The sequence below is a fragment of the Mirounga leonina genome, unplaced genomic scaffold (genome assembly GCF_011800145.1).
Source record: "Mirounga leonina isolate KUSES-001 unplaced genomic scaffold, KU_Mleo_1.0 Mir_114, whole genome shotgun sequence".
Classification (NCBI taxonomy): Eukaryota; Metazoa; Chordata; class Mammalia; order Carnivora; family Phocidae; genus Mirounga; species Mirounga leonina.
Genome location: NW_023270265.1, coordinates 5,119,788 through 5,147,628, shown reverse-complemented (window position 1 = coordinate 5,147,628; position 27,841 = coordinate 5,119,788). Strand labels below are relative to the sequence as shown.

General features: G+C 44.3%; 1 protein-coding gene across 14 annotated transcripts in view; it reads left to right on the top strand.

Annotated features, from left to right (window-relative positions):
• KCNMA1 (potassium calcium-activated channel subfamily M alpha 1) overlaps window positions 1-27,841 on the top strand; it is a 725,292-nt gene that overhangs the window by 422,376 nt on the left and 275,075 nt on the right. For all 14 annotated transcript variants that reach the window (XM_035022513.1, XM_035022505.1, XM_035022592.1 and 11 more), the window contains 2 exons: window positions 1,461-1,554; window positions 2,379-2,490. In XM_035022513.1, the coding sequence (XP_034878404.1) occupies window positions 1,461-1,554; window positions 2,379-2,490 (206 nt within the window). The remainder of the gene's footprint in view (window positions 1-1,460; window positions 1,555-2,378; window positions 2,491-27,841) is intronic.

The window sequence follows — 27,841 nt, the reverse complement described above, 5'->3', positions numbered from 1 at the left end:
TTCAGCGTTTGCTTTTCCTTTAGTCTGCTTAGTTGGTAAATGCAAATGTAGGTAACCTGCTCCTCCTCCCCCCCATGCTTGTCTGGAGGTTTTCCCACCTATTTGTGATTTAGGAGATGACAAAGGGCATGTTTGACTTGTAATAGAGATGAAGAATGGATAAATTCAGTGCATGTAATATGATTGGAAAGTCCCATAGACCGACCCACCATGCCTCTATGTGGGCCCTGCATTCCCATACTGCACAGATTCCTGCCTGTTGAACAACCAAGCATTGTCCTCGCAGAAGTACAACTATACTAACTGGTATTGCGTATAGCAATTCCCAAAGTGGTGGTACTCGGAAATCCTCCATCCTGCACTTCTCAAGCTAGCCCTCTCCTGGCCCAAAGGTCCACGTTGCTTTCCATCCAGGGAAAGTATTTTGCTTCTCCCCATACTCCCTCCCCTTTCCCCACCTCATCCTCTTTATGTTTCTGTCCTGAGTGTTACCATTTGCTTACTGATAACAGTCTACTATGAATTTTCATTCACAGCTTTGAGATGCTTATGAGGCTTTCCTGCTTCCCACCCAGCCCCAAACTTGGGACTTTTTACACACTGATCCTCTGATCAGTTTGACATGGGAAAGCCCATGGAAGCCATGTACCAGTTTGTATAGCAGTACCCTTTTAAAAAACTGTCTACTCTTGAACAAAGTAGAGTGTGCTGGGGGTTCGAATTGGCTGCTTGACACACCCAAAGCCAATTAACTTGCATGCCAAAAAAAGAAAAAAATTAACCCTTAGAGTACTGCTTCAACATTTTGGTTTAATGGTCTTGAACTTTACCAGTTGAGCAATCCTTCTTTCTCCAGATCAGAGTGCTATACATCAAGTCCGTACTTAGTCTAGCCAGAACATCAACCAGGATCCTCTCCTCCACAGCTTTCCTGAGATGCTCCTGGGTCCTTTATTATTCATCAACCGATGGCTTTCACGAGGTCTCAAACACAGCCACTGAGTTTAACTGAAAATGGGCTCTACTTCTAATGTGCTAGAGGGTGTGAGGGACTATTTTGAGCTTTGGTATATGTCCTCTAAAAGAAAGAAGTCAGTTCTTTAAGGGTTAATGTGAAATTAAGGAATTTGATGGTCTCTCCTGCTTGTCCTTCCTCCAAGGTATCTGCATGATCCTTTTTAGATTCTTAGCTCAACTGTTGAATGATGATAAAAATAATATATATATATATATAAATATATAACTACAAAAACAAATAAAAGAATAAAAGACTGAATGGTTGAATGGAAAGACCCCTTGGCCATGCTTGCTTGATCATCACAGAGGGTAGAAAGACCAAATGTTTTAGTCAATAAAGATTCATTTTGTCCTCTACCCCAAGCACCACTGCCACACATTATGTGCAAGACGTGATGATGCTTTTCATTTACCTCTTGCTTTTTTTTCTTCCTGTCTAATAGCCCAATAGAATCCTGCCAGAATTTCTACAAAGATTTCACATTACAGATCGACATGGCTTTCAACGTGTTCTTCCTTCTCTACTTTGGCCTGCGGGTAAGTCTGATCCCCACAACTCAGTATCATCATGGGGCCGCTTGTACCCAGGGGCCATGCCCCGTGAGCATCTGCTCTTGCAGAGATGAAGCCCAGTGTTTCCAGGGGGGACAACAGACCCACATTCTGATTTTCAGTCTCTGAGAGAGTCCTTTCCTTAACTTCACATTTTCAGAAGTGCATGTTAAAATCTTGTTCCAAGGAGGCGACCGGGGATTGAAGTAACTATTATACTTCTACTGGCCGACTGTTTCTCATCTCTCTAAATGCAAATGCATTGTTGTCTTAAATGGAGAAAAAAAAAACTCTTAAAATTATGTTTATTGGGGCTCACTTAGTTGAATCCTGAGAGAACAGTTGTGAGGCTTGAATCGAGGCGGTAGGTTGGTAGAATTTGGGGGCTTGGAGGATTTGTAGTCGAGCCTGTCTATGAGGGGAGCTGTACAGAATGTGTGTTACGGAGATTGTGTGTCCATGTGTGTGTGAGTGGATGCGTACATCGATGCTTTACTTAAGTCATATTTCCGTTAGAGTCTAATGGAAGTGAGACCACTCAAACTCTCCTATGATGCTATTGAAAACCACAGGAAAAGAGATGGCCTGATATTTCTCCAAGGTTAACATAGTCTACAGTCATTCTCTACAAGAGACTGTATAACCGAATTCTAAGACAGAAATGGCCTGTGATTGGTATAGATGTGAGAAGGACATAACATCTCCCTCCAGGCCCCTGTGAAAAACCAAAACATAGCCTTTGGCAAAAGCATATACTTCGAATGCCAGCATCGTGCCTCTCATGTTTTTCTCCTTTCCTCTCTCCCCAGTTTATTGCAGCCAACGATAAGCTGTGGTTCTGGCTGGAAGTGAACTCTGTGGTAGATTTCTTCACGGTCCCCCCAGTGTTTGTGTCTGTGTACTTAAACAGAAGTTGGCTTGGTAAGTCGACCTCTCTTCCTTTCTTCCCACTGGTTCCCAAGCTCTGGTGGATCAGAGGCCTGCACTGTCCCCACAGAAGGAAAGTTTTATGTATTCGTGTGCACAACTCTTGGAGTTTTGGGAGTTGGTGGTGACAGTTCTCTTTGGAACACTCAGCCAGGAGGATGTGCTGCCCAGTTAGGGCTTTAGCGAAGGCAGTTTTATCCTAATTGAAACCTAGCAGTCACACTCTCCTCGTCGGGACCTCTGCCTCCATGGTTCTGTCATTTTCATCCAACCTGCAGTTAGGACTGGACAGAGAAGCCCGTGGGGACGAGGCCAGATTTCCAAGTAGCTGCTTCGAGTGCCCTAGAAGGCCTGCCTGCCAGACTTACTTCTGTCTGCTTCTTAGTTTTAAGCAGAGTGGGTCCTACCTGGTTTATTTATGGTTATGAGTTCCTCTGTGGGGCAGGGGAGCATCAAGCATCACGAGCCACCTTCTCCTTGAAGGAGATGGAGCCCCCTTCCTGTGTTAAAGGATGAGCTTTTGCTGGTGCTCTGTTCACATCTCACCTGCTGTATCTGCTCAGCAGATCACTTCTTGCCTTGGGACCAGGACACTTTGTTGGGAGAAATAACCAGCTCAGATGATGGTCATGGGAGCCAGGGACAGAAAGAGGCAGCTTCGAGCTTCTCTTGGTTGCACTGAATAATTCTCTCAGAATGTTCCTGCTACTGCAGGGATACAGGGGAAAAGGAAGGCTGAAAAGGGACCCAGAGGACTATTTCTGGGTTCCTTGCAATCATGCCTTCTCCCTGGGATGCTCAGTGTTAACAGACTTCCATCTTTCCTTCATGTCCCTTTGCCCCAAACGTGGATGCACATAGACATGATGGAGCGGTGGTGGTCTTCGTAAAAATAAGTGTGTCCATCACATTGCACTGCAGTTTGATTTTCTTACTAACAAATGATGGGTGTCCCTTCAGCTCTATAATAATTCATTTTATTAGAGTTACACAAAATTCTACAAATTGTTATATCATGGTTCCTCTGGCCATAACCCTAAGGATGGACCACCTGATTGTTTCCTTTTTGCGCTGTAAATGATGGTTTAGTAAACACCCTCATCTACCTATCTGTACAGTTCTGTTTCTCTAGATGGATCCAGGTTCCTGGAAGAGGAATCGCTGGATCAAAGAATGCGTATATTTTAGTTCGTACAGATATTGATGGCTCATTTTTCAAAAATGTTGTGCCAAGATATGCTTCCCCTAGCAATATGTTTTTGATGTCCTTGCTAGCTCTGTGATTTATTATATGCCTAGTATCAAGTATTTAAAAAAAGAAGCACCCTTTCTATATGATGTATGCAGTAATCATGTATGCACATATCAGTGTGTATCTCTGTGTGTGTATCCCATAAAGATTCTATTTTTGACGAGTTTTCTCATTAGAATTCTATTCACTCGCTCAGTGGAAAAGTTTTTATCCTTGATTTGAGACATGCTTGCTTAGATTGGGTTTTCCAGCCAGCATGATGGGACTGTCAGAGCCACCCACAAATCTTGAGAAGTGTTCTGAGTGTGACCTGAATGTGCCCTGGTGCTGAGGGTCCCAGCTACCTCAGCTGGGTTGTTAACTGGCTTTGTGACCTAGGGAGCTCACTTTCCTTCATTCAGCCTGTTGTTTTTCATCTGTAAAATAAAGGTTAGGTTAGATGATTTGATTTTTCCAGTACTTTCAGCTCAGGATGCCTCTAAGACTCTTGCATTGTTCATGGGAAGTTTGGGATCTAGGTTGTGGGGAAGGACTGGGAAGTTAGTGAAATCAAATCATCAACATTTCTGAGGCAAAATTACATATAGGCTGCTAACCAGGGCTCGTCCTAGACCATCCTGTTGTGAAGAGTATACACACACATGCACACACACCCATGTGCATGCACACACCCTGAAAAACTCCGGACAGACAAGGAAAAAAGAAAGGGGAAGAGGGAAGAAGAGAGCAAGAGAGAGGGAGGGAGGAAGGAAAGGAAGAAGGAAGGTAGGAAAGGAATCTGCCTTTTCTTCCCGCCTGTGTTCTAATTACTCTGTGCACTACAACAACCATTTTGCTTTTCTGGACCCTCAGTTTTTCCTTCTGAAAAGTGGGAGGTTTGGACTTCAAATACCTTCTAGTCTTCACATTTCAGGAATCGGAATTTTATGTCAGGGTCCATTCTCTCTTGGTCCCTCGTGGTCCTAGATGATTGAGGAGACCCCTTCAGGACTGTGGTGGAGACACCCCTCCTGCGCAGCGAGCAGGTCTCATCCCAGCTAAGGGTGTGGAGCTGAGTCTCCTTGTGAGACTGAAAGCGTCTTTGTGTCAGGAGAACTTGGATGTTAAAAATTCATGTCTTTTTGTGAATGATTTAATCCTGATTTTTGGAGTTGTGTTCTTGTCTAGTGAAAATCCACTAGAGTGAATAGGAAAAGAAGAAAAAGGAAAAGGAGGAAAAATGAGATACGCTCTTACATCAATTGTGGTTGCTCTTCAAAAAATATGCTCTAAAGCATGCTTCAATTTGTTGATTAATTGAACAATATTTATTAAACACCTACTACGTGCCAGATAATTTTTCAGATGATTAAGAAACAACAGGGAATAATGGGGTGCTGGGTGGCTCAGTCGGTTGAGCATCCAACTCTTGATTTTGGCTTAGGTCATGATCTCAGGATCTTAGGATCAAGCTCTGCTTTGGGCTCCACATTGGGCATGGAGCCTGCTTAAGATTCTCTCTCCCCCTGCCCCTCCCCACACTAAAAAAAGAAAAAGAAACAACAGTGAATACAATAGGCAGCGTCCTACCCTGTAACATTGCAGTGGGGGAAGAACAGGAAAAAAACGAACCTAATAAATAAGCAAATATGTAGTACATTAGGAAGCACAAGTGTGTTGAAACTGAAAACAGACCAACAAACTTTTGGACTATGAAATAATAAAAATAACAACAGGAAATAACCTTTCTCCTCTTATAGGAGAAGGCACCTTCAATGAAATACTTTGGGTTCTTTAGTAACTAAGCCCCTTGGGTGAGATCCACCCCTGGGCTGCCTGTTACGGAAGAGAATTCAGTATAATAATATTTCAAGGAGGCTCCCGTGTCTGATTTAATACACGGGTTTATTACATCATGAAACAATTATTGTGCCGACGAGCTGCCAGAGATAAAATGAACATTCCCACGAGGTATGGCTTACAAAGTAGGAGGAATAATCCCATTAAGTGGGGGCATTTCAGGAAGTGCTGCCCTCCTCCTGGAAAACGAAAAGGTACTACCTTTACTGGCAGAGGTTTGGTATAAGATGAGGAAGCTGCAGTCTGTTCTCTTCTCTCGCACACACCTGCTGAGCCCTGCGTAGCTGAAACCATGTGGGTACAAAACAGAATGAGTGCCGTCACCCCCACCCTTACCTTCTCTGGAGCATAACACCCACCACGCTTGATTTCTTATCATCATATATAGTTGCGTATTATATAGCATAGTATTCATGTACTTTATTGTATATATTCTCTTAGTGCATCTGACGGCATATTACTAATAACAGCTAATTCCAGTTGGACTATGTGCTGGGCGCTCTGATAAGCCCTTTATACACATGAACTCACTTAATTCTCAGAGCAGACCTGTGAGCTGGGAATTATTTTCCCCCATTTTGAAGATAAGGAAACAGGCTCAGAGATGTTCATTCCTGTCCAAGGTCGCATAGCCTGGGAGTGGCAGAAGGGATGATTTGCCTCCAATTTGGTCTGACTTTATGTCCATATTCATGCTGCTCTTCTGCCTCTGTCCTTACCCTTAAAAGATTGGGGGGTTTGAGGACTGGGTTGGTGTGACTGAGCTGGTTTTGCTCATTTCTGTTGGCACCCCTCCATCTCTCCTTACTCAGAGAGCTTCACTTCAGGCAGGCAGGGAGGGGAAGAGATCTTATTTAAGAACACACATCCTCATGCCTCCTCCTCTCCTTCCCACTCCTCCTTGTCCACCTCCAGTTTCTAGAGTTGCCACTAGGACCCAGGAAACACAGAGAGCTTGTGTGGTGTCTCCTGATTCCCAAGGTACCTTAGCACCTTGGTGATCAGATCTGCTTTACCTGAGAGAGAGGGAGAGACTAGGGGCTTCCACACATGCGGTCAATGGAGCGGAGTGGGTCAAGCCAAGCTCTGGGTTACAACCTCAATTCACAGCTTGGCTTGGCCAATGGGTCACTTTGAGCAAGGTCATTTTACCTGTCTTAAACTCAGTTTTCCACCTGTCCAATGAATGGGGGTAATCGTAGTACTCACCTCATAGGGTTGTTGAGGGGATTTAGTGAGGCAGAGTCAGTAAAGTACCACGTACATAGGACGAGCTTCATGATTATCCCTGGCTTGTCTTTCTAACCTACCTATCATATTTTAAAGTACTGAGGAAGAAAACAAACCAGAACAGAACCAAAAATAAGGCAGTGGGATGTGAGGACATCCACGTCGGCAGGCGGCAAGTCGCTGCTAATTTTAATTCCTGTTCCCACACACCAGCTTATTCATTTTTGTTTCTCTCACAAAATCCTTATCCTACCTAACTAAAATAAATGTACCTTGAAATGAGAGATGTATTTTATTTTGAGAGTAGAATAACATGCTCTGGGGAGAACTCTTCTGTCTGTCTCCTTTGGGGAACTGTATCCCCAAGGTAGGTCAACAGGCTGTCCTCCTTTGTGTCTTGATTTATGTGGTTTTGTTGAGGGTCATTTTGTGTGGTTAAGAGAAGAGAGTAGAGAAAAAAATAATGAGGCGCTTACTGGCCACTCATCTCACTAGCTTTTATTGAGCGCTTACTGTGTGCTCAGCAGTAAGATGAGGGGAGCATGTCTGGCCACCCTCTTTCCTAGTCTTGCTATGATTTCCAGCATTGTCCCTCTTCTCTGGCTAATGAAGTCAGGGGACGGTAAGGAGCCCCAGACCTTGAACCCAGGGTGGAAAAACTGTAAACAGTAAACCTACCTGCTCTTGTAACCCATGTTAGACTTTAGTGCCTTCGGCAAACAGTACTACAAAATAGAAAACGCTCCTAAAAAATAGAAAAATGAGTAGTGCCCAGCCACAGGGCAATTAAAATAATTGAGGATATCTGCTTATAAATACATGCCGGGCAGTTCCTTTTTGTGTCAAAGGTGATAAAAACAGGACTGTAAAAAAAAAAAAAAGTAGAGGTTCTTAAAAACAACAATAACAACACCAAAAGGACAAACGTAGTTCCTGTTTGAGACTGAGGTTTGAATCTAGATTTGGAACCAAAATAAACACACATGCAGCAACAGCAGGTAACACTGCCCGCTGTATAATTAAGTCCCAAATTGCCAGGTACAGGCTGTCAGGGCCTTGGGAGTTCACAGGAGAAAGAGCTCACGTGGGTGGAAGAACGTAAGGAGGCTTCTGCAAGATGCCAGCCCAGCCGAGGGTGGGTGCAACTGACGGAGCCGGGAGCCATGCGCACTTCTTGGGGGAGAGGAGCTCAGCCTACCCTGTGTGGAGGATGGCAGGTGCCCACCAATGATCATGCCGTCCTAGATCAGAAAGCGCCCTTCCCCGTGCCGGGCGTCAGCCCCCCAACCGTGCAAGACGGATGTATTCATTTCCCCTTGTTGCAGGAACAAATGAGTGCCTTAACACACATTTATTTCGTAGGCTTGTGTAGGTTAGAAATCGACATAGGTATCTCTGGGCCAAGGTGCAAGTGTGTTCAGGGCTGTGCTCCTTTCTGGAAGCTCGGAGGAAGGGTCCATTTCCTTGCCTTTCTCAGCTTCCAAGGCCACCCACATTCCTTGGCTCCCGGCCCCTGCTTCCAGCCTCGGGGTGGGTCCTCGTATTGTTTCTCCCTGATCTTGCTGTCTGTCATTACCTTTCTTGGACTTTCCCTCCTGTCTCCCTCTTCTACTTCTAAGGACCCTTGTGATTACATTGGGGTGCCACCTGGATAATCCAAGCTAATCTCCCCATATTAAGGTCAGCAGATGAGCAACCTTAATTTGTCTGCTACTTTGATTGCTTTTTGCTATGTAAATTACCAGAGTCCCAGGTTCTGAGGATTACCATGAATGTTTCCGGGGGCCATTTTTCTGACAAAGGGGAATTATTATTAATATTCTCATTTCTCCAGAGAAGAAACTGAGGCCCAGAGGAGCTAAATAACTTGCCCCAAATCATAGAGCCAGTGGCTCTGCTCAGTCTTCTGAGTCCAAAAGTTCTGGCAGGCATTCTGAGCCCTCCGTGCCTTTGCCTTGTACTTTTCCAGCGTGTTTTGAAAGGAGACGCTTAGGGAAATCTCATTAGAGCCTGAGACCTTCCCCCTCTCCTCAGTTCCATGTAATGGTTTTGTTTTCCTTCTTTTCCTGGGACCAGGAGAACTACTAGGCAGACGTGCCTGCTCTTCACTCTTCACCCATTTGTTCTGGACGCCCCTTCCTATGTGGCTGCAGCAACTGAGAGGAACATGTTAGGTCTGCAATGTCCCCTGCTTAAAAGCTTCCTTTCCTTTGAATTCATGCTTTCTTGCCTTTTTTTTTTTTTTTTTTTTTTTACTTTAAAGAGTGGAGAGAAACCGGAATTTTAGAATGCCACCTGAGGTGATGAGGTGTGACGTATGTCACCATTTTCCCAGGGCAGGCAGCGTGTGGGGTCACAACAAGGCTTTTCCTCTGCAAGTACTTGGTGGTTCTCTCAGGGCTCAGCTGCAGTCTCAGGAGGCCTTCTGTTGCCCTCTACATTGCACAGTGTCTGGCCCTAGGGCCACTCCCTCGCTTGAAGAAACCCACAGCAGCCACTCCCTCGCTTGAAGAAACCCACAGCAGCTGAGGTGAGGTGAATAGCCAGTCTTCTGTTGACTAGCCTCTGCATTTGATAAGAATACTCAATGGTGGGGCGCCTGGGTGGCTCAGTCGTTAAGCTTCTGCCTTCGGCTCAGGTCATGATCCTAGGGTCCTGGGATCGAGCTCCACGTCGGGCTCCCTGCTCGGCAGGAAGCCTGCTTCTCCCTCTCCCACTCCCCCTGCTTGTGTCCCCTCTCTCGCTGTTTCTCTCTCTCTGTCAAATAATTAAATAAAATTAAAAAAAAAAAAAAAAGAATACTCAATGGTGAAAGCCTTCGACTGGTTTCTGTTTCCTGACATCAGAAATTTTCAGCGTATTGAAATTTCAAAAAAACAAAACAAAACTAAAAACATAAAAACAGAATGTGATTTGGCCAGAGAGGGTAGGCAGCTGCTGGTGGGCAACTCCAGGCATACAGCCTCAACTCCCAGCCTCCCCTTACCCTTTTTAAAAATCCCTGCCCCCTGGGTCCACCAGGCTGCTAGTTGCTTCTCCTCTTCTGAATGTTGCCTCCTGCTGAGTCAGGAGTGAGTTTCTGCCCCATCTCGCTGGTTGGCGCCTCTCTCCCCATTCAGGCAACAGCCCTAACTCCACCTCCCATGTGAAGCTTTCACATTCTTCCATTTGGAATGAATTCCCTGAACTTTGTTTCTTTTACTCTTATGATTAGTGCTATAAGAGTGATATGATCATCTGGGTTATATTATCAATTAGAATGCAAGTTCCGTGACAGCCTTGTGCAAGGACATTCACTGTCTTGGTTTTTTTTTTTTTTTTTTGCTGTGCCCTGGTGCCTGGGACCATGCCTGGCACATAATTAGTCCTTGTTGAATGAATGAATATGTTTTCTTACCATGATAATAGTGAACAATTATTGACTGCTTATTAAAAGCAGACACTGGGATCGGCATCTCATAGGCATTATCTGCGTTAATATTCACAGCGGCCCAATGAGTAAATACGGTTGGTCCGATTTTACAATTTAGAGAGCTGGGGATTGGGAGTTAGGTAACTTTCCCAGGTAGTAAATGTGGATCCAGGACTCAGCCCGGTTCAATCTGATTCTGGAGCCCATGCTTTTAAAATTACGAGGCCAGTGGTTCTCAAGGGGTAGTTCCCAGTCCGGCAGAATCGACATCACCTGAAAATTTGTTAGAAGTGCGGATTCTTAGAATGCAACCTAGACACAATGAATTAGAAACTCCCAGAGTTTGATCTGACAATCTGTGTTTTCCATGCCTTCCTGACGATCCTGATGTTCACCCAATTTGGAGAACCACTGTTATAGGCTATTCTGGGATGGTTATAAATTTGGCTGTCTGCAAGAATCCCCCAGAGAGGTTTTAAAACTCATGATGTTCAGGCCAAACCTCTAACCAATTAAATCGGAGTCTCTGGGTTGGAGGCAATGACCCAGGCTCAGCATTTTTTTTAACGCTTTCCTGTTGCATCAAAAATGCAGTCAGGTTGAGAACCATGTGTATACATCTTCTGACTGTGAATGTGGAGGTAATTTCTCCCTAGAAGAGTGCTTCCTAATCTTTGTGTGCATGGAAGCACCAGGAGATCTTGATGGAATATGCAGCTTCTGATTCAGGAGGTGTGCGTGGGATCAGAGATGCTGCATTTCTACGGGTTTCCAGGTGATGCTCTTGCCTCCAGTCTGGAGAGTGTATTCGAAGTAGCAAGGCTTTCCAGTCTGGACCATGCTGTCCAATAAGGTGGCCACTAGTAACATTGGCCTATTTACATGTAAATTTCTCCGTCATACTAGCCACTTTTCAAGTATCCATTAGCACTATGTGGTTGGTGGCTATGGGGTCGGACAACACAGGTAGAGAACATGTCCATCATCACAGAAGTTCTACTGGACCACGCTGCTCTAGAGTGTGTCTGGTGAGAGAACTTACCCTGAATTTTTATTTTTTGTACGTCTGGGACACTCCTATAAACAGTGGAAGCTTAACAAATGTTTCCTGAAGTGAGTTTTAGTGGAAGGACCAATGGACGGATGTAGAGAAATCATTAGTACACCATCGAAGGGAAACTCCCCACCACCCTATTCAGATTAAATTATTTAAGGCCTCTGTAGGCAAAGAAAAAAAGGCACAAAAGAGGCCCTGGGACTGGCTCCAGCCCTAGCTTCTTCCCCAGGACTCTACTGCAATCTGAAATGGTCTTTTGGGCTCTGAAAAGAAAGGTCTCTGGTTCCCCCTACAGGGCTGTCTTGGACTTTGCTGGATCAGTGTGAGATTAAGTAGGCTGGAGGAGCGAAGGGAGACAATTTGGCTCAAACTCAAGGGGTAGCTGGTCGTTGGTAGAGGTAAGGATAGGCTCACTTTGCATGCCCATAAGGTATTTAGCATCTAATGACTTGAGTCAACCACTATGACCATGAACTCCCATTCTCTCCCCCCACCTACCACCCCCCCGAGAGGGTTCCTGGTTCCATTGCCCAGGGTCTGGAAGGAAGGGCCTTTGAGAACCACCAGAAGTGACCTGAGGCGGCTGGACACAGATGCTCTAAAGCCCAGAGCCTTCTAAGTAAACCCCTCCCTGTGGTCAGTGGTTTAATTTAAAATAATAACAATAAGAGAAGAAGTGTGGCTTCCCTTTTGGGAGCCAAATGTCTTTGGAGGTGGGGAAAGGGAGAGACGGAGTGTGTGCTCTAAAGAGAAAGTGCTTCCATAACCAGGGTAGTGTTGGATGTGTTGATTTACATGTTTGTGTGTGTGTATGTGTGTGCATGTACAGAAACAATTTATGAATATCCCAGGGAATCTTCCAAACAATACTATGAAATAGGGATCATTTATGGCTCCATTTTCCAGGTGGGGAAACCGAGGCCTAGAGAGGTTCTGTAACTTGCCAAGGGTCACATAGTGAGCCAAGTTTTGGACCCAGGCAATCTACCTCCAAGGTTTATGTTCCTCAGTGTTCTATTATGCTGGCTCTCAAGCTATAAAATTAACTAGCCGTTATAGTTACCCGTACAAAAAATTAGTCTAACAGTTCCGTCTAATCAGACCAAATACTGAATGCTGCTTCCTCCGTGTTCTAGTCTCCTGACAAAAGGTGAGGGACCCCCTAAACAGAATTTCTTTGGTACTTCCAGGTAGGAAAGGAAATTAAGAAGAAAAACAACTCAATCCATTTTTTGGAAAAATTGAATTAATATAATTTCTATAACTTGTGAGCCTTCTAGCTACTTTTTTTAACCTTAAAACATTTGTTCCCCCTTTCCCCAGGCCCCTTTTTCTGAGCCTCTTGGTTTATTCTCTGCAAGTACCAAATAAATAAAAATAATCTGTTACCACCATGAGTCCATACTGAAATAGTGTCATGATAGAGATTATGGGCTCTGCTCTTTGCCTGAGCTTATTTTGGGGTGGGGGGGGACGCAGTGGTGGGTGGTCCTCAGTGGCGCCATGCACCTTGGGAATGGCACTGGGACCGGATGGCTATAGTGTGGCAAGAGAAATGAACTCATTGAATTCTGACCCTTTGACTGGACTCTGAAGGAAGGCAGCTCCAGCAAAATGGCATGCTGCAAGTTTAGCTGGTTTTGGGGGACCTAATTGCTGACCTGGTAGCCACTGCTGTGGCTGAAACTACTCCTAGAGAACTTATTCCTCCGTAAGAGATTTCCAGTTGTATTCCCTTGATATTGCTTTGTCAGGACATGCTTTAAATAAGATGCCCTCTGCAGGTAGCTGGGATTCTAAATCCTCATTGACGTGTACAGCTCTGTTATATGCCAAATTGGGAATAACACCTCAAAATGAATGTCTTCAAGGAACAAATTCAGCAGTAGGTTTTCATAGATACCAAAACCTCTCCAGATGGCTGTACTTCATCTGGGGTATTATTGGAACAGTCTGCTCAAGCAACCTAAATCTCTAGGACTGGACGTATATTTACCTTTGCATCATCTTCAAAAAATAGATGCCTTGATGCTTCTCGATGAGATAGGGCCATGATGGATTGACTTGGCCAGCAAACTGGATAGGGGGAAAATGAACACGGGGGGGGGGGGCAGTTATTTTTTCTATAACAATAAGAGAAGAAGTGTGGCTTTCCTTTTGGGAGCCAAATGTCTTTGGAGGTGGGGAAAGGGAGAGACGGAGTGTGTGCTCTAAAGAGAAAGTGCTTCCATAACCAGGGTAGTGTTGGATGTGTTGATTTACATGTTTGTGTGTGTGTATGTGTGTGTATGTGTGTGCATGTACAGAAACAATTTATGAATATCCCAGGGAATCTTCCAAACAATACTATGAAATAGGGATCATAGTATTGATCATACTACTGCGCTTACTCAACTGAACACCTACTATGTGCAAGCCACCGATTCCTAAGAGTGGCTCACTAATAGGGAAAACCTAGATCTTGCCTTTAAGATGTTGATCATTTAATTGGGTGGGTACTTTATAAGGAAGAATAATCAATGTATAAGAATTCAGAGGAGGAACAGAAGGAGGAACGTCGGCCACCCCAACCCAGGGCAGATGGCAGGTGTCTAAAAAGTTAGCGTGTTCTTCCTGGGGGCAGTACCACTATGGTGTGGTCTGTGAGCCAGCATATCTAGGAGCTCATTAGAAATGAAAATTCTCAGGCCCAACCCCACACCTGTAGACTCCTTGGGGGGTAGGACTAAGGAATTTGGTTTAATAAATTATCCAGGTGATTCTTACACATGCTAAAGTGCATATTAGCTACATTAATACACGAATGTAGATTCCAGTACCCTTGGCAGTATGTTAGAATCACCTGGGCAGCTTTGAAACCTCCCCTCGGCCAGATTATACTTCAGATCAAGTACATCAGGATCACTGGGGTGGAACTCAGCCATCAGAATGTTTTAAGGTTCCTGGGGTAATTCCAATGTGTAGCCAGGATTGAGAAGCCCTGCAGTGGTGGTTCTTCACTCAGGAACACACCTGAATACCGGAGACACTTAAAAAACAGAAACAAAACACTGAAGCAGCTTCCCAGATCTCCTGAGTCAGACACCCTGCTCATGATCAAGGACAATGGCTTTAGAATGTGAACACTAACCTATTCTGGAAAGACCAGTCCGTTCTCCAACTTGAGCTGCATCGAATCACCTGGGGGGGGTGGGGGGGCGGGGGCGGCCGGGGAAAACCCACATAGCTGGGTTTCTGATTCAGTATACCCGGGGAGGGGGAGCCTGAGGGTTTGCATTGCTACCAAGTTCCCATGCAGTGGCTGATGCTGCCTGACTGGACTGGGGCCACACTTTGAGAACCACACTGGTCTCTCCTAGCATGAGGCTTCACTTGAATTCTAGCAGTGGCTTCTTGGCTAGTTTCCAGGATTCTCGTATTCCAGTAAACCTTACCGTTTTTTGGGTACCAAAGTTCCAATATATTTATTGATGTAATCCCTTATTTTAGTATGTTTTTGAAATTAAAATCAGAGTCATTTACATCTTGAGAGATACCCAGCATGTGATATTCCACATTATAATTTCAACTGGAACAGAGGAGCCCTCTTGAGAGACTTCTGGTCTCACATATGTAGTCCTTTTCTAAGGCATTCCAAGTGCTGGGGTACACTGAGAGTAGGGACCTTTGCTTGTGTTTATTAGACACTAATATTTCCTCCAGAGTCAGTTAGGGTTAATATTTCTTTCTAAACTCCTTGAAATTGGGGTAGAGTTGACTTATTAAGAAAAATAGGAGGAGGGGCGCCTGGGTGGCTCATATGGTTAAGCATCTGCCTTCAGCTTGGATCATGATCCCAGGGTCCTGGGATCGAGCCCCATGTCTGGCTCCTGGCTCAGCGGGGAGCCTGCTTCTTCCTCTGCCTCTTCCCCTGCTTGTGCCCTCTCTCTCTCTCTCTCTCTCTGTGTCCCTGTGTCTCTAGTGAATAAATAAAAATCTTTAAAAAAAAAAAAGAAAGAAAAATAGGAGGAGGGTATGTTGGAAATTTGGGGAGAGGAAGGAAGGAGCGAGATCCCAGACCCAATTCCTCTCCCTTCCCTGGAACCTGACCTCCTCCCTCCCCTTGGGGAAGGATAGGGCCTGACCCCTTTCCACTCCCAGGATAATTTATTTTAACAAACACTCTTTCCCAGTTGTCCTACCTGGAGACACAGAGATGCCCCAGCCTGGACCTGGGCCTGCTGGCAAAAATAAGGGCAGATGATGGATGATGAGCAAAGCTCTATTTTTTATGAAACACATTGTATTACTAGAAATAAATACCAAATACCAGTATGGTGACACTTTGCTCCCATGTGACAGTTGCTAAATTCAACTTCTCTCTTTAAGGCCAGATGAGAATTTAGCAACCCACTCACAAAGGGTACCATTCATTTATTATTTCCTGGGTGGATTGCAAAACATCCCCGCTGGCCAGACCAGGGGCAGAACGAACTCTTCCTTTTTGTCACAATGCAATCTCACAGTCTTTGTTCTTTATATTCTCACCCAGTCTCCCTTTCTACCTCTTCCTGTGAATTTCTTCCCTGTTGTCACCAAGCAGCCTCCTTACCAGGCATCCCCACCCCAACTGTGGCTATATCCCATCTCTGTGACTCTGGTAGCTTCCCTGTCGAGCAGGTGCTCACCCATCCTCTCTACTCACCTGAATTCAACCAGTTACGATCTTGCCTCTTCTAAAACCATTATCATCTGAATCATTCATGGCCTCTCTTCTGATGTTGGCTGTATTTTCATAAGTAATATATAAAGTATTTTTAGAAGTATATGTCCTGGCTGATTCACTAGATCAGGAATTGGCAAAACTGGCCCATTTGCCTATTTTTGTAAATAAATATTTTGTAAATAAAGTTTTATTAGAACACAGCCACACCCATTTATTTACATACTATCTTTGGCAATGAGACAAAGATCTATGACCAACAAAGCCTAAAATTTCTATAATCTGGCTCTTTATAGGAAGTTTGGGATCTGATTTTCTGCTTTAGAATAGCAGCTGTGTTATATATTCCTTTACATTCCTTTAAATGTTTGCCGCAATGTTTTGCTCAAAACTACCTATCCGTTTCATAAACTGGGCACGAACTTTCCTCTGAAATCAGTAAGAAATGTACTAGTAATAAAATAACACCTGATTTTTGCTATTGTTATTGCTATTACTATTATAGCTACCTAAGTATTCTGTAGCAGGTAGTGGACTATGCTCTTTATCTGCCTATCTCATTTAATCCTCTTAACAGCCCTGGATAGAAGACGCTGGAGCTTGAAGAGGTGAGCTGTCTCTTTCGCTGTGTGACTTCAGCAAGGATTTGAACTCAGGTCTTTCTGATCTCAGAGTCTGAGCTTTTCATTACTGCTAGGTATTCCTGGCTCAGTCCTAGCCTTTTCTGGGTGCTTGTTCCCTCTGTAACTCACTCACCTTACCGAATCTCAGCTCTAGTTAGGAGACTCCGTTAAATGTCACCATTGTTACTGCCATCCCCATCTTCATTCGTTCCCAAACCTTAAAACAAGTACAGTGTGTTAGTTGTCCTGCAGAGCTTGGCATTTAAACTGTGAGTGAGGTATCTTTCCCCAGCTGTGGGAAAGGCAAGTCAATAAAGCCCAGGTTGTAAACCCAGATGTTTACAAGTTGCAAACCCGAATGTTTACAGGCAAAGGAAGATAACAGATGAGGGAAACATGCCGGGTGAAGGCTGTCTCTAGCTGGGGAGCGAATACCCCTCTTGAAAGGGTCGCTGTTGATCACGTTTGGCTGATTCTTGCTGTGTAGACACTTCATTGTCCAGTAGGGCCTTCTCCTTTCCCCCTCCCTCCTCTCCTTTCCCCTCCCTCTCCTCCTTGAGAACAATTATTTTTGACCCCAGTGACTTGCCCTTTAAAAACTGGTCTAGGTTGCAACATTCTTTCTCTGCTTGGGACACAGAAATTCTGGTGTCTCCTCTATAAGAAATAGTCATACTAGTCATACTAGACTGTTTTCCTACTTACCACATCTGTGGTCTAGCATCCTTACAAACGCTGTGACTTGGCATCTGCTGACAACACTGAACAGGTTATAGCAGATTAACCAATAAATATCCTTAATGTGGTAGGTGAATATCTTAGGTGACTTAAAACACTTCACTTGAATTTATGAACTGGGACAGAATCCGTTTTCAACTGTTAGGGCGTCTGGAGCAAAATGCACATTGTCTCAGGACTTCTTATTCCTATTTTTGTTTTTTATTCACTTTGGACAATAGCCATTGCTCACCCCCACCCCCGTCTTAGTAAAAGTGCTTTTAGTCTGGTGAAGAGGAGAGATCCAGGCTCCAACGCAAGCAGAAGGGGACCTGGGGGAAACCCAGATGTCACACGCTTTTTCCCTGCAGTGACCTGTTCCAAATGTCTGTCCTCTTCCCTGGCTCTCAGAGGCCCTCCCTAGTCCCTCACTTCAGTACAACCGCATTTTCCAGGCTACCGTTTTGAAAAGATTTGTTGTGTCCTTCTGCCCCCTAGTGGGAGGAAGTGAGGATGAAACACACAGTAGCTCTCAGAATTCCGTCTCCTTCAATCCTGGTGAATTAACCTCGGTTGAAATAGGCTTCTGTTTTTAACTCTTAGAGATAGCATATCCCTCATAAGGTCCCCTGATAGTGTGGGAAAGCCTGAAAAAGACAAATTTTAGGCCAATAGCTAGGAGTTTGAAAAGTAGGCATAGGTATTCAGGCTAAGCATACACTGAAATCACCGCCCATACAAAACCAAACCTCAGTGGATTCCCAGGCAGGCGGAGGAGGGGAGAGCCCTAGCCTGACTCCAGAGTGAAGACATTACCTGTTCCCCTAAAATGAAGGCCCGACCTCAATTGTTTATATAATCCTTTTAAGCCCAGTAGGATAAGTTCTTTCTGTCCTTTGACTGAATTGGTTTTGGATTTGAAAGAAATATTGAAGGATCTGTCACTTTCCTTCTTGCGTGCAAAGCTGGCTGACTGGCTTTGAAAAATGGCAGAATGTGCAGATCCTGAATAGATATGTTTGTCAAACCTAAACAGAAATGGGAGCTTTATTAATAAACTTGAGTGTGGTCATATAATACATGGATCCCCATAAAGCAGCTCTGATATATGACCCAGAAGTGCAGTGTTTAAGGAAGGACTGCACTGTGTTAGTGTTGTGTTTCTACTTCAGTCCTCCTGCTGGGAGGCGAGTTAGCATAATATTACCATTGACTGCCATCGGGTGGGTCCCAAAGGTCATTTCTGGGGAAGATAATAGAGCTTTTCATATGATATGCTTTCAGCCGCCTAGCAGATGCAGAATAATCTGAAAAGACACCAAAAAAAGTAGTGTATATTTTTATCCTGAGTTGTCATTCCTTGTATCAACTCATTTTGAAGGAAGAGAAAGCCTGTTTTTTTTTTTTTTTAATGTTATGACATTTCTGTCTTTTTTTTTTTTGACTCTGGCTGGACTTCATCTCAGCAAAATTGAAAAAACTATTTTAGATAGGGGGAAAAATGATGGGAAGATACCAGAAGAAAGGAGAGAGCCACAACACAGAGAGAGAGACAGAAGTCTGGATGTCCTGTTGCCATATGGGAAGTTTAGGGTTTTCAAGGAGGAAACGTATTCAAACGGCTGGTTCTGTTATTTTAGGGCTGGCAGGAATCCTGGGAGCATTTGTGGTTGTTCAGGGAGCACTTGAGTTAATGTCACGGTAACAGCTGTAGCGCACCAGACAGTTCACGGGGCAGGAAAAACAGATGACCCGTGGGTGCAAATGGGCTTTGTTCATACCACTTCCATGGGATTGAGATACCAAAGGAAAACAACTGCTTCCAGAGGGGGAAAGAGCTACCAAGTAATCCTGGGATCAGGTTTTCAGAGCTCCTTATGTTCCAGGACCCTCAAAAAAAAAAAGATCATTAGCATGCATGTGTATGTGGGTCGGGGGAATGGACAACACAGGGGGTGATTTGTGTGTATATGTGTGTTTGTGCTTGACAATGCCCACCCTTCTTGAAGCTGCAACTTAAAAATGGGTGTGGAAAGAAAAGCTTCATGATTTTTAGATCGAGTGGGCCAATTTATGAAGCCAGGATCATCTCTCTCCTCTGTTGTTGTGTGTTCAGCCCGGCCACCCTTCGTGCCAAAGACCTTGAGCAGACCTTGGCTAAAACCCCAAGGTATCCTCCCTGTTCAGTGTCAGCAGTGATCTGTGGAATGGATTGGTGTGGGCTGCGTTGCCTTGGGCAGGGTTCATGTGTCATTCAGGAGACGATGCATCAGGCTGCAGAAGCAGAGGGAGGCTGCCTTATGTCCATGGAAATGAGTGAATCAGAAAGCCAGATGGGGGCCCGCTCTGAGGACATGAGGAATTGCAGAACGCAAAACTGGAAGGACTTGGGAACATCTTGTCCTTGATTTCACTTAGGAGAAAACTGAGACCCAGCGATGCCAAGGAATTTGCCTACATTTCTTCCACTAATTAATTAATTATTTTTTTAAATTTATTCACTGATGATGCCTGAGTGTCTCTCTTGGGTCAGGCTTTGTTCTGGTGCTGGGGTTGTAAAGAGGTGAGTGTCATATAGGGAACAGAAACTTATCCCAAGTCAATTTAGAAGAAAAACCTGGTTGAGGATGAAGAGTCTCAAGGCAGAAACAGAAAGAAGGGAGAAAAGAGAACCACCTGAGTGCTGCAAGTGTGAACACTGGTTTGACAGTCTTTGATAATGACATTAACTATCAATGCATAGTGGACGGTTACCCCCGGGACCATGCCTTGACACCCATCAGCACTGTAATTGCAAAGGTACTTGTAAGATGATTTGATTAGTCTTTTCCTCCTGCTGCAAACCCAGGCTGTGAGTTTCATCATGCAGATACCTTATCTTGGCTCTATGTCTTATCCCCAGAACCTGGCAAAACACTTGACCCATATGGTAGATACTCAGTAAATATCCATTGAATGAACAATGGAATGAATGACAAAATGATATGGGGACCCATGTCCCATTTTATAGAATGGGGATCAGCCAAGGTCAGTACAAAGTCAGCTATTAAGTGTTCAGGCTCTAGGGGCCATAGAGTTTCTAGCACCACTCATCAAATCTACCTTTGTAGCAGAAAAGCTGCCATAGACAATGCGTGAGAGAAGGGGTATGGCTGTATCCCAGGAAAACTTTATTCGTGGGTACTGAAACTTGCATTTCATACAGTGTTCCTGGCCCATGAAATATTATTATAACATTTTTTCAACTATTTAAAAATGTAAAAAATAAACATTCTTAGTTTGCAGGCTATAAAGGAAGAGGTGAGAGGCCAGATTTGTCCCATAGGCTGTAGTTTGCCAATCCCTGCTATAGGAGTAGATGAATTGTGCAAGGTCTTATGAAATTTTTAATCGAGTGATTCATTTATCTATTCAAGCATTTATTAAGTCCCTGCTCTGAGCCGGGCTCTGTACCAGGCACTGGATATACAGCAGAAATAAGACGGTATCTGTCCTCAGTTGGTTTAGCATATAATTGAAGAAGATACATGTAAAAAAAATAAGTGTAATAAAAATATAGTGAAGTGACCTAAGCTTGGCAGGGAGGGAGTGGTCAGCTCTGTTCTAGAAGGATGAGAGAGCTTCATGGAGATAGTGTTGCTTGCATTGAGGCCCGAATGATGAGTAAGCGATAGGGAAGGAGCCGTGTGTGGAGACGTGCAGAAGCCATTTTTTCTATGAGACCCAAATGCGATGGGGACAAGGCCCTGGAAGGGTGACTCCAAGAAGCAGGAGCCATATCTGCCAGAACTTTGAGTATTATGTGAGGGAGTTTGAAATGTGCAAGTCTGATCTTGGAAGTGTCACCTTGAAAATCCTCTAGAATTCTGTAGTCTGCAGGAAAGATTGTGGAGAGCATCCTGTGGGAGAAATTAGGAGGGAGTTGGGTTAAGACAGGGGACAGGACTAGCTGAGACCACTTCAGAATCTTGGGAAGAAGTCATAAGGGCTTACGGCCATTAAGGCAGCAGTAGAGTTATGGAGAGGAGACGGACATCAAGAGATATATCAAGGAAGAAGACCCTAATAGAAAGGGGCGCCTGGGTGGCTCAGTCGTTACGCGTCTGCCTTCGGCTCAGGTCATGATCCCAGGGTCCTGGGATTGAGCCCCACATCCGAGCTTTCTGCTCAGTGGGAAGCCTGCTTCTCCCTCTCCCACTCCCCCTGCTTGTGTTCCCTCTCTCGCTGTCTCTCTGTCAAATAAATAAATAAAATCTTAAAACTTCTAAAAAAAAAAAAAAGACCCTAATAGACTTTGTGATTGATGGATATGTGGAGGATGCAGGAATGATAAAAATCTAGAATGAGGGGCTCCTGGGTGGCTCAGTCCTTAAGCATCTGCCTTCAGCTCAGGTCATGATCCCAGGGTCCTGGGATCGAGCCCCGCATCGGGCTCCCTGCTCTGCGGGAAGCCTGCTTCTCCCTCCCCACTCCCCCTGCTTGTGTTGTCTCTCTCTCTCTGTCAAATAAAATCTTGAAAAAAAAAAAAGAAAAAGAAAAGTCTAGAATGACTGGCTTTTGGCTTGGCTCTCTCCCCGTGAATGGTACATCCTCCTCACAGAGAACAGTGAAGGAGGGCAGGCTTTAGAAGAGGATAATTGGATATCTGGAGCTTCCTTCTTTGGTGATTTTTAAAGAGTTCTCCTTATGAGACTTAGTCCCCAAACAGGAATAATTATTTCTGTACTTCTTTGGGAAACAGAATTGGTATGGCTAGCCTCTCTTGGCAGTCATAATGTTGATTAGTCACCTGTACAAAGACAAGATCATTATACTCAGCAGATCAGATCTTTGAAGGATGAGTCATGACTGTGTAGTAAATAAGGACCCCACAGTCCATTTAGTTAATGTATGTGAAACACTCTAAAAGTAATTGGAGGCTTCTAGACTACACCTTCCAAACGTCACAAGCTTCTTTCAAATATTGCCTATTTACAGATTGGAAAGTCAATGTAGACAGAGTGATTTCCCCACTATCTCTAAGTCAATTTGCCAATCTAGTGCTCGAAGACTTTCTGCTTGTTCTGTCTCTCATTCTTCGCCCATTGGAGAGTACCCGTGGATTTTTAGATAACTTCCTTACAGATTAGAAAGAAAACCTTAGAAAAAAACATTCCCAGCTTTTCCCATTTGGCTTGGATCCTCCCAGTTTTTATCTTGATCAAAACCAGAGGCAAAGATGTGATCTTTACATTGTAGTCCGAAAACAATAAAACTCCATGTCTATTTTATTTCCTGACAATAGAAAGTGATGCGGGAAAATATTAATGAACATAGAAGCAAGGTAAAATTAGAACCTTGAAAGATTTTGCATAATACTTTTCTCATTTTTTTCTGGCCTGTCTTTTTTTTTTTTTTTTTTTTAAGATTTTATTTATTTGACACAGAGAGACACAGTGAGAGAGGGAATACAAGCAGGGGGAGTGGGAGAGGGAGAAGGAAGCTTCCCGTGGAGCAGGGAGCCTGATGCGGGGCTCGATCCCAGGACCCTGGGATCATGACCTGAGCCGAAGGCAGATGCTTAACAACTGAGCCACCCAGGTGCCCCCTGGCCTGTCTCAATTCCATAATCCATTATGTTCCAGCTAGTAGTTTATTTCTTCATCACCAACATTTTGCAATCTTTCAGAGTACTTTTGGGGATTCCAGAGCAAATAGCCTTAGACAGCAACTTAATTGTTTCAGAGATTTTATTTGCTTATTGAGAACTGTTGGGACCACAGCATTATCTGCATGGGGAATAATTCCCTTAGCTTCCATCAGTTTTCCAGTTCCTTGCCCATAGGATTATAGCTCTTTTTGCATAAAAGGATGCTTGGAATGGGGACGCCCAGAGTACCGATTTTGCGTGCTTTTAACTGGGCCCAAAGTAATAATAATTTGAGCAGAATCACTGTACCTCTTGAGGCCTGGAAAAAAAAGGCAGAGAGAGAAAAGAGCAGGGTTTGGGGATGCACGTGGAGATGAATAAATGATTCATTCAATAGCTAACGTATTGATTATAGCACTGTGCTTGTCATGAAGGGTACATTGTGAAATGTAAGACAATTTCAGCCTAGAGTAGCTTAATCTAATTGTGGATATGGGAATTCAAAATACCTTGTCTACAACGGGACTTTGACGTCCTTGATAACTAAATAGAACAGAGGCATGAATAAACAGACTAACGAGTGAACATAAGAAGATATGCATTGGAATGCATGCAAATGCACTCTTTACTTTGGACATAATTCACACGTTGTCTGTGTGTTGATCACATGAGACATACACTTATCTATACACATGATCTCTAATGGAGTTCAACTGAGTAGGATAGTCATTGGATGATAGAAGCTGGTGTGCCTTTCTCAGATTGGGTATCTTGCTGGCACAATGCAGTAACCAATACTAAAACCCATGGACTATACCAGTGAACCCAAATGGCAAATCCTCCCTGTCCTACTCATCTTGCCCTCAATGAATGAACATAGGCATCTGTGAAACAGCTGTTATTTATTTCCCTATTCAACATCTGTCCTTGAAGGCCATCACGTGGGCAAGGGCTGTGACACAGACAGACGATGTTTCCATCAATGGGCTGACCATATCGAGTGGATGAAAGAGCCTTGGAGAGATGGGGCCCTCTAGAAAAATAGTCTATAAGTCAAGAGCAGGGTGTCAGCTCCCTGTATGTATTTCATAGTGAGAGTGGAAGCAGACCTAAATCATGAGTTGTTGAGTCTCCTGCTTGAATGTTCAATTCTTAATTTGAAAGGAAGCTCAGTGCCAAGGGAGTGTAACCTAGAAAAGGAGTGGCCTTGATGCCTAAAGGGAAGTGGGGCCCATGGGGCTGCTTGAGTTGATTTCTGTATATTTCTAAGACATACACCATTTCTCCAGCTGTTCAATTCTGTGAGAACATTCTGTGAATGTTATTGTATTTAATCAGCTGTGTGAGGCAGGTGTTGTTGTGTCTCTGTTTGGCAGATGTAGACGAATGTGTTCCAAGAGGTCTGTGATGGGTCCAGGGTCACACGACCAGTAAGGAGCATGGCCAGGGCGAGAAGGAGGAGTCTTTCCATCAGGCATGTTCCCACTATGATCCAAGAGCTATGACACGCCCTGCCTTCTCACTGCTGCTCAGTTAATCTAGGTATACGCTCAGATGGGGTGAATTATGCTCTGGTTGGGAGCCACATGCATGGTGTGCGGGGTATTGTGAGGTGCAAGCAGGGAGATGCTGTGCCAGGGGGGCCTTGCTGGAGGAATAGGGTTGGAGTGGAGGTTGCAAGCGTGGGTGGGGTTTGATTAAATGGAGTGGAGAAAGGACATTGCAGACAAGAGAAGAAGGTAAGCAGGGGGAGGAATTTGCATGCTGCTTTGGGGAACCAGTAAGTAGACTAGTGTGGATACTTCAGTGTTTGTGTGGAGGCAGCTGATGGATCTGCACTGAGGGTAAAAATAACTGGAGTGGATTTACCCTGGGGAAGGGAGGGTAGTTGAAGCTCTACGGGGAAGTTCGAGGAACTGGAGGAGAGCCTGCTGTGTTACCCCATTATGGTCCTTCTCTTTGACCACCTCCTACAGATGCACAGTAGATGAAGTGACTGAAAGGAGCCCTCGATGCTTAGTGAATCAGGACATGAATGAATGAAGAAAAGAAATGGGACTTGGGCTGGCGAGCTCCTTTGTCAGAGAGAGAAGTAAAGAGAGTTCCAGTTGGGTTAAATGTGGCAGTGCGCTGCTCTGGGACCAGATAGAGAAGCAACGATTCGTGGGGCCAGGGAAGGCTTTCTAAGACAAGCGGCATTTTTGGTGGTGTTTGGAGTCAGAAGTTGGACCATGGCAGCTAGAGAAGGGGAGGAGAGGCAGACCAAACTGAGTTAGTGTTTGCAAATGAACCAAGGCCTAAGTATTTGAGAAAAAGCAGGAAAGTAGGTGTAACCCAAGCTGAAGAGGGGAAGGAACATCCCAGCAGGCGAGGCAGGAAAAATGTTTCTGTATCAGACCAAACAGGACCACCTGGTCTAAGGTCAGGTCTACATCCCCTTAGGCAAGTCCTAGGTAAAAAGGGTACTGCTGTGAGAAGTTTCCTAAGTCGTAGCCCAAGGCTAAACTCATCTTTCTCCCAAGAAGGCTGAGGGAACATCTGTCTAAGGCTAGATGCCCAGCAATTTAAGATGAAAGAGAAAAGGCAGTGATACACTAGAGAAGAAAAGAAAGAAGGGAAGGGATGATGGTACTAGGCTATTTTCCCCCTAAAACAAAAGCAAGAAATTAAGTATCTGTGAATGGCTGGCCTAGAATGCCATTCTGGGGGCTTAGGAAAAAATCAAAATATATTAGAGCTCTCTACAGACCTTGGATGGTTTATGGCAGCATCTAAAATTGCTGGTAAAATTATGACCTTGTAATTCACAGCTGTGTCATATATTCTCCAGCACACAGTGTGATTTATATACCAAGCCAGTTGCTTTGAAAAAGCATGGAGAAAAAACTCACACAACAGGAAGTTTATAAAGTGTTGTCATTTTTAATGTGTAATGCCTTTTGCTTAAATCTGCACTGATAGGATGGGTAGTGTGCTGTTGGTTAAGGTTATTGGTCCAGTTCTTGCAGTGGACTGGGGTGTGAGGGTTACTTATTACACTCGCACACTGGCTGGCCAGACTGCGATATCCAAGCTGTGCAATCCTACCCCGCCTCTCCCCAAAAGAGAGTGGTCACCTTGGACCCCTTCTTCCCTTGAAATTATGCCTGGGCATCTACCAAAGCCTGACTTGCGTTACCTTGACTCACATTAAACCCGAGCAAGAAACTTGAGCTCCCCTGGGAGTCCTTCCTTCCTGGGAAAAGAAGGGGCTCTGCAGGACAATGTCAATGGGATTTCCACCAAGCTTTTCAAGTCAGCATGATTTTGAGCCCTGTTATGGAGCTAGTGAGGGACGGGGCTGGGGCAGGCTTGGGGATGGTAATACTGGACTGTGGGGAATATCAGATTCCTACAACTCTCACTTCTGTGAGAAGGTGGAGGGAGTAAGAGAGGACACCCCACAGCCCAGTGATCAGGCGAGAGAAGCCCCAGATGTGAGTCCAGAGACCCCGCTGTGGTCCAGGTAGGAGCCCTGCCGGTCTGGTTCTGGTTGACCTTGAACAACTCACCTGTAAAAAGGAGATGAGCTCTTGCTTTGGCTACCTAAAGGAGTTATTGTGAAGATCAAAGGAAATATTACATCTTTTAATCCTAAGCCAGTGGCCAGGATCCCTATTTTTCCTTTGCTCTGCCTGTCTCATTTCCCTCTCATTGCATTCAACCCTTTTACCTCAAAGAAGACTCTAGACGATGATGACCTCAGACTTCCCTCTCTCTAAATGTATTTTCTTTTGTTCCATCCCATTTCTATCTTTTCAGTTATTCCTGATTGTTTTCCCTGAGTCTGTTAGAAATCTGATCACTTCCCTGTGTAGGACCTGTTTATACTCTTTCTTTGATGTGACCACATGCTTTTGGAGGTCAGAGTCTTAATGCTCCTGGTTCATTTCCTGCCTGGCCCCAACCCACAGGGCACCAAAGCAACAAGAAGGAAGGTATGTCAGTGCCGAGCAGAAGGACCTTGCTGGGGCATTTGTGATGCGGGTAACCGGAGGCCAGACCTCACTGCAGTGGTCCCCAAGGAGGTGCAGGGACTCTGTTCCCATTAAAATCAGTGGGGCTTAGAGGACACTACAGCCCCAAGCTCAGAACCTCTCTGACTTTGGCCACACTGATGAACTTTGCCAAGCCCCAAGACGGGATGAGGGGATTTGTTTTTTGTGTGGCACATTGCATCCCAGAAACCACAAAAATGCTTCCAGTCCCTCTAAGATAAGGAAGCTCTTCTTTTATTCCAACACAAGAAGGTTCTATTTTATGGGGCAGAGTAAGAGAAGTCTGAACATCTTAATTATGGATTTTCAAAGTCATTCTTTTATAATTTTTATAAAAATGACACATTCTCATTTTAAAAGAAATGGAACAACCCAGAAAATGCAAAAAATACATCAAACTAAAACAGACAACATACAAATTTTGATAACTAGATGAAGATCATGTTAGCCATCTCTCTATGCATGAGGTATATGAATGTTAGATAAACAGAAATTTATATAAAACGAGCTAGTATTATCCATACTGTTCTTAAAATTAAAATGTTAAATTAAGTTTATTTGAAGGTGACAGGAACAACTTTGAAGAAAAATGCAGGAATTGCTGAACTTTGTAACTTTTAGTTCCTAAGACATGCTGGTCTGATTATGAGAAGACAATTCACAAAAGTGGGGAAGGTGGAGTCATGTTTTCTTTTAACTCTATTTTAAAATGTGACGTAAGATGGGTGAACTTTCTGCTGTGAAAAGAGAAAATGATCACGTGTACATTTCCGCCATATCCTCCACCTCCCCCCCACCTTGCGTTTATTTTCATTTCATTTAAGGCTTTATAACACTCTCTTCTGGA